We start from the raw sequence: 10,228 nt of genomic DNA, 5'->3' as shown, positions 1-10,228 counted from the left end.
GGCATGACCCAACTGCAAGGACAACCCCATACCCTAAAACACAGCATCTCCAAACACAACAAACTCAACTTGAGTTTGGGCAAGTGCCAGCTACGTCTGTGTATGGGGCAGGGACTCCCGATGTCCATTCCTGGGAAATCACAGTCAGTAACTGGCTCCATGGTCATGGCAGAACTGGGCTGACAAGGGAGTTGTGACATTTGATTCTGCTCTGTAGACATTGGAAGGAGAGGCTTCCTAACAGCGTTTAATGGGTGCAGCAAAACAACATGGCACATGGATACATATGTAACAAACCTGCACATTGTGCACATGTACCCTAAAACCTAAAGTATAATAATAAAAAATAAAAAGATTATAATATCATATTTTTACTAAAAAAAAAATTAAAATTAAAAATAAAAATAAAAAAATAAAAGGAATAGAAAGTCCTAAGGCCTGGGGTCTACATATGGACAAACTTGGAGAACGTGACCTAAAATTGAAAAGGGGCTTAACCGTCAGAGGCTTCTGGGGTTGTTGAAAGGAAAGGGAAGCAAATGAGAAATTTAAAGAGATCTGAACAGGAAGCAATGAGGTGGGAGAATGGAGGGGGTACAAGACATGTTTATTATTGGAGAGAGAACTTGGAAAAAAATCACCAGAAGGTAGCAGTTAGTTAAATATGGAGCCCAAGACAGAAGCAATGGGGGGAGGTGATTTTGTCTGAAAGAGATATGGAGGCAATACAAAAATAATGAATCAGAAAGGTGATCCTCTTATAAAGGAAATACGATATCATCAAACTGTGCTTTGTTCATCCATATATGCAGTGTTCAGGAGAATATGAAGATCTGGTTGTTCCTTAATTTTGGACATCAGAGGCTTATTGTTTGCTTTAATGAGGCCAGCACATATCAGATGTGGAGTTTCTGGGGGTTTTTTTCCCTCAAATTTACATAAAACGCTTAATTAGTTTCTTTGGCTTTGAGTACACATTTGCCAACACCCTTTCTTAAAGTGGCGGCTTTGATTAGAACAGCAGATGCCGAAGGAAAGCTCCTGTGGTATCCAGCGCTGAGTCACTGCTGCGCTGTGCTGCAGGCAGGCTCCGCTCCAGGAGAAAAACAAGTCAGCAGAGCAACAAAAATGTCAACAAAGACAACAGCCTTTCTTCCTTCCTTTGTAGCCTTTATTTATTTCATTGAGTCAGAATATTTTTATTTAGCACTTGAAAACTTTATTTCAGTAAATGGAAACAAAAAATACAGCATGTAGCTTTACTAGTTCACAAGAAGAAAATAGAGGACACAAAAGAACACCTTGAGAGGCATCTGTGTAAGAAGCAGCTGAAATCATTCCCAGGGTAACCCCCCATCCCATAACAAAAGGACAGGGAGGGGGCGGAGGCAGCACAGACATGGCACATTGTCAAATTGCACAGGATAAAGACCTTAGAAACCTTTCATAGGAGTTGTGAGTATGTCCTCTCACTTGGGGTAAATTTTCTGAAATTCCTGTAACCCTCTGATTTCTCTGTCAGCTTCTTAAGGAATTCTAGAAAGGCAAACGTAGGAATTTAGAATTGCGAGGAGCATTCTGTGTTTTCCTTTCCTACCACCATTATTTTAACGATTATCCTGCAGTTCTGTCCACTATTCTTCTGCCTCTTTCACTTTTAATTACCTACTAGAATCCATGCCACTTTGCCCTGCCTTCTTTGGCATTTCTGCAGGACTTTCATTTAAACCAGAATTAGTGCTAATGATGTCATGTTCAAGTTTTAAAACGTACTTTTATGTTTCCAAAGAAGTAACTTTTTATATGCAATGTTTTCTTCTTAGCCTGTAAGTTATCATCCTAAAAGTTTGGACTCTTAAAAGAAAGTAGGGTAACATTTTGTAGGAAAATACTACAGCAAGGGTATGAATTTTTATATTGCGATAAAGAGCATTTGACAGACCACAAGACATTTTTTTTCTGCAGCATATGTTTATGATAGAGGGTGTGAATTCTACTGGTAAATATTAACAGAAAGAAGATGTTTCTCTTAAACATTTTCTGTGTGGATAAAGAACATTTGAAAAACTACCAAAAATTTGCGTAGCAGATATCTAGGTGAGGTTGTAAAGATGTTGCATCCAGAATCTCCAGCCTAAGCTTGCACAGCCATTTTGGATATCCAACTTCAAGCTCTAAATAGAAACAGATGGTTAAAAATAAATTGTTTTCTTTGAACTCTGTGAACCATGTATTTCCATTACTCATTTATATCTACTAATTAGAATAACCTTTCTGGATTCTGTAGTCCTACATTTATTCATGCTTTTATAGCTCTCCCTAGCCATTGCTAATTAAGCAGTTATAAAATAAATAGGCCTATTATGAAAGAAAGAAAATAGTTTTGTTTTCCATTATGGGATGCCAAACAGTTTGCTGGCACTAAGGAGTATCTTCACTCTCTACTCTCTGTGGGACAGGTTTGTCATTGTGGAGTGGAAAGATCATTAGAAAATGCCCTGCTTTTCAGTGGAGGTGGGTGATATATCTTATTAAGCAAGATTCCTCATAAGAACACTTTGTGGAAGGAACCTTCATACGAATCCAGTGCCTAGTGCACTGTAAAAACCCAGCAAAAATAAAGGAGGAAGAAATGAAAACAAACTCAAAATGTACTCAAGCCATGCTCATTTTCTTTCCCTTTGACATAAATCACAATTTTTGGATAAATTTTCTAATATAGACCTACTAAGTCGAATGTGAAATCAATTCTCCCATTTATTGATTTGATAAGTGAAAAAATCTAAAAAAGGAATCATGAAGGAAACTCTTCCTTTTCTGTGATTCCCAACATTACGAAGTCCTTTAACATATTTGAAGAAAACCTGTGGGTATGTATACTCTGACTGACAAAAGTCTGAAAGATAGTGCTGCTTTCATTATTCCTAACCTGTATTGAGACTCTGGCACTGTTGAATTCTAGATTGCTCCTCTGGTCAGGTTCAAAAGTTTCGATTAAAACATCCTTAGCAGAATTATATATTAGAAATTGAAGCGTATCAGCAAAAAAAGAAATTCTAACCTTCTTAATCTGTTGATAAGTACAGAGGATGTCCCCAGTAAATCAATGAGTAGGTAAAGAACACAAAACTATGCTGGCATTTGGAAAATAAAAAAAGGAGGTACTATCTGTCAGGGTAACCTACCACTTGGCATTTAGATTGGGATCTGCGGTTCCTCTTGAATCTTTACTTGCAGGTTTCTATAATAAATAAATTATGTTGTATCAGGAGCCGCATCAGATGTTACACGCATGCGCATCCACACACAGACATGCATGTGTACACATACACATGAGCACATACACACGCAGGTCACCACTGCTTGCTCCATGAAAAATCCAAGACAGTTTGTAAATTGCTTAAGACAGTTTGTGAATTCCTATGAGATTGAGGGAGAGGAGGATAGATAGTGTTGGTTAAGCAAAGCTGTATCAGAAACCATTATTGGTTGTAAAATCTGTGAATCTTTCCTAGAATATATTAGGTTAGAGATTTTCAAACACTTTTTAAGTATTAGCACTTTCATTCCAATAACATCTCTATTGGAATCTCAGTAAAATTGATTTTAAACATGGACTGCCCGGGTTCAAGGAAGAATTCATTCATATAACTCCCCCAGCTGTCTGCCACTTTCTGTAATCCTTTTGTGTGATCTGAGGATTCTGTGCAGCCACAGATTAGAAACTAATCAACTAATCATAGCGTTTTAGTCGTCCATAAAGAAAGCTTAATGAGAATGGCTGCTTTTAAAAATACAAAGTTGAAAATCTGTGTGTATTCAGCACCCAGTTCTGAGTAAGAAGTGCTCTACTGAGTAACCTTGAGGATGTAGAGATAGAGATTCTAGTCATTTAGGCAATTCCTAGAAATCCTGTAGTGGTTCTATTTTGTGTGTGTGTTTTGATTCAGTCTCTAATGCATGTGTGTGCTAATATGTGCTAATATTTGGTTTCTCCCTTATAAATAAAGATGCAGGGATTAAACAGCTTCGGCTAACTGAGGGTTCCAGGGGAGAGCCCTCTGGCTGATCAAGGACTCACTGAAAACCATTGCTGTGTTTTATCTTTCAGAACAGGGGCCAGGACTAGAGTGAGGTGAGTGAGGCATTGGTCTCAGGGGCAGAATTTAAGGGGAGAAAACTAATTCAGTAATTAAGATAAATTGTGTGCTAATGTATTAGTTTAAAATATCAAAATTAATTTGCAAGAAAATGCATGTATCATGATGAACAAAATGCCAACATTTTAAACAAAAACTGTGTCTGCCCTAGGACTTGCCTGGCTCACTTCACCCTCCTCACCCTAACCCCCACCCTGTTAAGAAGTAGGTCTCTATGCCAGAGTGTCAGAGTGTCCCATTTCTACCTCCAATCAGAGAGCTATCGATGTTATATTATTGGTCCTTTTCAAAGAACCAACAAATGATTAAGTTTCATGAATATTATTATTGGAAAGGACATAGCCCACCACCAAGAGGAAGGGGATGGGGACATACCAGTGTGATGTAGTGGGGACTTGAAAAACTGGTGGGCAGGCTTTCCAAGGATTCTGGAGTTCTCTGCTAGTGAAAAGAGATACTATTAACCTGCACTTCCTAGTAAATATACCAATACTGAAAGACCCAGACATAATATTCTTGTGTAGATTGTTATCCTACAACACATGAGTCTATCTCAGGACCTGTCTATAAGACAAAGTTACATATGAGAAGAGTGGGGATTTATACATTGTGATATGAATATGATGAGGCAGGTCTGCTAGCCACCAAATCTTACTATCGCTAATTGACTGTATGCCTGAAATTCCCTAACCAGCCACATTCCTTTGGGCCTTGAATGTCTTTGAGAAACTCCACAATTTCCTATTAAAATACAAAAATTCCTAAATTAAGTTTCTGTCTTTAAAGTGTGTTCTGTTAACTACCCAGTAGATATTAATACAACTAGAAAGCATGGTCCGATGGAAGCAGGATCTGTGAGAGGCCCTAGATGCCAGAGCAGGGAGAGAAAAAACAAACAAACAAGAAACAAGCATCATTAACGTAATAGGTAAAAGATGCCAAAGACAGACCTCCCCCAAACCCCAGTTTTGCTGAGGACTGGTCTTTGATGGATAACTGTGTCAAATAAGCATCAGTTAAATCATTATTGTTTATAACATTTCATGCCAAGTAATACAAAAACCCTAAATGTGATGTTTGAGGATCCAACTCTGCTATCTGTGTTAATATCATGGTGTATATGCCATCAGCAGTAAATTGAATTTATTCGCATATTCAACAGATATTTATTCATCTTCTCTTCTAGGTGCCCCTCATTTAACCAAAAAACCAAAAGCCCTTAAAGGAAGCTTAGAATCTATAATCGTAACAAATATGTCCTAGGCTCTATGGTTATTCATCATTGACCAGTACTCAGCCTACCTTTCCTGACTCGTCTCTCTGGAAGTCCACCTATTTTAACGTATTAATTTAAGGAAAATGTAATTAGGAAAGTAACTGCAACAGCACATGAAGCATAGTAGATTAAAATAACACATATCAAGTGCTAAGTACATACCAATCACTGTGCTAGGTGTATTTACATACAATTTCTCATTTAAACCTCAAGACAAATGAATGAGAATTATATTAGCATCATGTGGTTTCTTTCCTGAAAATCTCAGTGTAAACTTAAAAAAAAAATCACACGTTGTTATTTTGTCCATTCTAATGGACAATTAAGACTTGGTTTTACAATGAGAACACATGGACACAGGAAGGGGAACATCACACTCCAGGGACAGTTGTGGGGTGGGGGAAGGGGGGAGGGACAGCATTAGGAGATACACCTAATGCTAAATGACGAGTTAATGAGTGCAGCACATCAACATGGCACATGGATACATATGTAACAAACCTGCACATTGTGCACATGTACCCTAAAACTTAAAGTATAATAATAATAATAATAAAAAGACTTGGTTTTACCTTCTTGGAATCACATCTGGCATAATAAAGAGTATAAATGGATAAAAATGATAACTAACATATATAACCAGAGAAAGATTCACTATCTCTATACTCCAGTGAAATTCATCGGAGGCATTTCCACTAAAATGTCATATATGTGTTCTGGGGGATAGAGTGGGGGCATGCTCTGCAATATTGTGCAGTAAAAATCACAAGGCTTATGGCATGCCTAAAGCCATGGCAAAGCATTCAAAACCTCTGGAACTATGTAACCAGACCACCCCACCAACCAAAAATATCCTGATTTTAAAATACTGGCAATATTGTATTTTTATTGGCACTTGCATCTAGCAACAGTCAGTTAATTATTAGCCTTAAAATTTGGGCCTTTGGATCCCTTCTTCATGACTTAAATCCTAATGGGCAGTTTCAGCATTTTACAGAGATAATCTTTTCAAAAATGATGCTTTCTTCATCAGCTAATTTTTTTCTTAAAGCTAATGCCTTTGTAGTTTCTTGATCTTTCCTTACAGGTTTTGTCTTGATTATTGTTGTTGTTTGAGACAGGGTATCACTATGTAGCCCAGGTTGGAATGCAGTGGCATGATCATAGCTCACTGCAGTTTGGAAATCCTTGGCTCCAGAGGTTCTTGGTGCCTCAGTCTCCCGTGTAGCTAGGGACTACAGGTGTGCACCATTATGCTTGGCTGTTTTTCTTTTTTTATATAGACAAAGGCTTGACATATTACTCAGCCTGGTCTAGAACTCCTGGCCTCAAATTAGTCTCTTGCCTTGCCCTCTCGAAGTGCTAGAATTATAGCTGTGAGCCACTGTGCCTGGCCACTCAGTTTTTTTATTTATTTTATTTTATTTTTATACTTGAAGTTCCAGGGTACATGTGCAGAACGTGCAGGTTTATTACCTAGGTATACACGTGGCATGGTGGTTTGCTGCACCCATCAACCTGTCACCTACATTAGGTATTTCTCCTAATGCTATCCCTCCCCTTGTCCCCCATCCCCCGACAGGCCCGAGTGTGTGATGTTTCCCTCACTGGGTCCATGTGTTCTCATCGTTCACCTCCCACTTATGAGTGAGAACATGTGGTGTTTGGTTTTCTGTTCTTGTGATAGTTTGCTGTGAATGATGGTTTCCAGCTTCATCCATGTCCCTGCAAAGGACATGAACTCATCCTTTTTTATGGCTGCATAGTATTCCATGGTATATATATGCCACATTTTCTTTACCCAGTCTATCATTGATGGACATTTGGGGTGGTTCCAAGTCTTTGCTGTTGTGAATAGTGCTTCAGTAAACGTACGTGTGCATGTGTCTTTATAGTAGAATGATTTACAATCCTTTAGGTATATACCCAGTAATGGGATTGCTGGGTCAAATGGTATTTCTAGTTCTAGATCCTTGAGGAATCGCCACACTGTCTTCCACAATGGTTGAACTAATTTACACTCCCACCAACAATGTAAAAGTGTTCCTATTTCTCTCCATCCTCTCTAGCATCTGTTGTTACCTGACTTTTTAATGATCACCATTCTAACAGTTTTTTAAGTGAGCTGAATGTATTGGAAATTATAGCTGTTGCTACAATTATTGAACAAGCTGTGATTTGCAGGGACTTCTGCAGGATTTTCAATATTTTTCTTAGATCTTCATATATTGCTTACATTCCTAGTTTACTGAATTTTCTCAGGAATAGATATAGTTTTTTCAAATAATTTATCTGCATCTATTGATATTATCATATGATTTTACACATTCACTGATAATACAGTAAATTAGCCTCATTGCTTTTTTGAATGTTAAAGTTTCTTTGCATTATTGAAGTAATACTTGATCATGATTCATTATCCTCTATATATGATCATGATGCATTATCATTTATCATGAGATTCAGTTGGCTAAAATCTAATAATAGTTCATGCACCTATATTTTTAGTGTATTAGTTAGTAGTGCTTTCTTCTTGTAAGGACTTTTATAGGTAGGTGTCAGAGAAATATTGGCCTCATAAAATAAATTGGGAATTTCCCCCTTCTTTCCAATTATCTGGAAAAGTTTGTGTAGAATTGGTGTTATGTGTTCATGAATTTTTAAACAGAATTCACCAGTAGAGCCATATGGGTCAAATATTTTTTTGTTTGTGGAAAAGTTTTTACTAAAAATTTAACTTGAGCTATTCAGGTTATCTGTTTTTCATGAGTAAGCTTTAGTAATTTTTATCTTTCAAAAATTTCCATTTCATTGCACTGTCAAATCTATTAAAATAAGGTTTTTCATAATACTTTCTAATTATCAACTTAATATTTATAGTATCTTCATTGATGTTGCCTTTCTGATTCTTGATATTAATAATAAGTACTAACTAGTTAGACTGGCTGGAGGCTTATAAAATTTATTAATCTTCTCAAAATACATTTTCTTTGTTATTTTTCTGCTTTCTATTTCATTAGTGACCAAGCTGATATTTACTTTTTCTTTTTCTCTGCATGTATTGGGCTTCATTGTCTTTATTTTCTCTAGTTTCTTAAAGTAAAAGCTGAGGTCATTGATCTTTCATTTTTCTTCTTTTCAAACATAAGCAGATAAGTGCTATAAATTTTCCTCTACCGATTTTACTACACCCACATGTTTTGGCACGTGGTATTTAATTTTCATTCAGGTCAAAATACTTTCTAATTTCCCTTTTGATTATTCCTTTGAAAGTTAAGTTCCTTAGAATTCGTTACCTAATTTTCAACTGAGAAATTTTCTAATTAGTAGTTTCTTTCCATTACTTACTTCTATTGTAATTTAATTCTGAGAATATATTTTGTGTGGCTACAATTCTTTTCTTTCTTGTTTTTTATTCTTTATATTTTTAGTAAAGACGGGGTTTCCCATGTTGGCCAGGTTCATCTCAAATTCAGGTAATCTGCCCGTCTCGGCCTCCAGAAGTGTAGGGATTACAGGCGTGAGCCACTGCGCCCAGCTCAATTCTTTTAAGTTTGTTAAGACTTGCTTTGTGGCCCATAATGTGGTTTATGCTTATAAATTTTTCCAATAGTGCACAAATTAATATTTTATTCAGCGAATGTATTCTGCTCTGATATAGTATCTTGGTTATTGTTCCATATTTGTTTTGAATCCTGCCCTCTTTTCTTTCCCTACATGTAGATTCAAAGCTTCATGTGTGTGGAACCATGTTAAATTGCTCCTCTGCACTTCCCATGTCACTTAGCTTAGGATGGGTTCTACTTTAAACATATGCAGCTACTTAAAAAAAAATCAATAAATTAACTGTTGCAAATGGAAGTTTCTTACATTTAGGAAATGAATTTCTGGCAGGATTGGCTCAGTCCTTATCTGCTGCTCATCACCAAAGTATCCTTTGTTCTCCACTCCCAGGGTTTCTATAGGTGGGCTGTCAAGAAGGAAATTGAACAACTAATTTATTAGATATAGGGCTATTCAGGTTATTTATTTCTTCATGAGTAAGCTTTAGTAATTTTTATATTTCAAAAATTTCCATTCCATTGCAATGTTAAATATATTGAAATAATGCTTTTTATATTGTCTAATTATCAACTTAATACTTATACAATCTTCAGTGATGTCACCTGATTCTTGATGTGGGAAGAATCAGAAATTGTGGGATAAACAAACTATGGGATACATTTATGGCTAAAATTAAATCATCTACAAGATTTTTAAAATACTGATGCTCAAGTTATACCCAATAACAATTAAATCACAATGTCTTCAACCCACATCAGTATTTTTTGAAAGACCTGTTGGTGATTTCAATGTGCACAAAGTTTGGGAATCATTGATATTAATATCTGGATATGAGCAAGTACATAAAAGCTTGAGTTACTACTGTTGTTACCTGATCTTCAGTAAGAAGCTTATAATTCCCCCCATCGAATATCCTCTATAACTACAAAGCTTATATATTCTCAGTAACAATTCCCTTCAACACATAGAAAAACGTAAAGGTACCTCTGAACTTGCTTCAACTTGATACATTTTCGGTAACGAACTAATAGTATGAGAACTCCGATACCGACAATAACCAGGACAAGCACAACAACCAAGATGGTGATATCTGCAACATGAAGAAACATGGGCTTCATCGAGGGTATCAGTTGTAAAACAGTGGAATATTAACATTTAATGAAGCTGTTACAATGCTCCTTATTCCTTTCTATAGGACTTCGATTCTCCTTTCCCCTCAATTATTTTT

At 36.5% G+C, this 10,228-nt stretch overlaps 1 protein-coding gene across 1 annotated transcript in view; it reads right to left on the bottom strand.

Annotated features, from left to right (window-relative positions):
* Positions 1-1,149: 1,149 nt before the first annotated feature.
* ADAM7 (ADAM metallopeptidase domain 7) overlaps positions 1,150-10,228 on the bottom strand; it is a 62,172-nt gene continuing 53,093 nt past the window's right edge. Inside the window, exons 19-22 of the mRNA XM_055295721.2 lie at positions 9,985-10,090; positions 9,307-9,406; positions 3,186-3,241; positions 1,150-2,174 (exon numbers count right to left, since the gene is read on the bottom strand). Coding sequence (XP_055151696.1) covers position 2,174; positions 3,186-3,241; positions 9,307-9,406; positions 9,985-10,090 — 263 coding nt within the window. The 3' untranslated portion in view covers positions 1,150-2,173. The remainder of the gene's footprint in view (positions 2,175-3,185; positions 3,242-9,306; positions 9,407-9,984; positions 10,091-10,228) is intronic.

Source organism: Symphalangus syndactylus, chromosome 10 (assembly GCF_028878055.3).
Source record: "Symphalangus syndactylus isolate Jambi chromosome 10, NHGRI_mSymSyn1-v2.1_pri, whole genome shotgun sequence".
Lineage (NCBI taxonomy): Eukaryota > Metazoa > Chordata > Mammalia > Primates > Hylobatidae > Symphalangus > Symphalangus syndactylus.
This window is presented reverse-complemented; position numbering and strand designations above follow the sequence as displayed.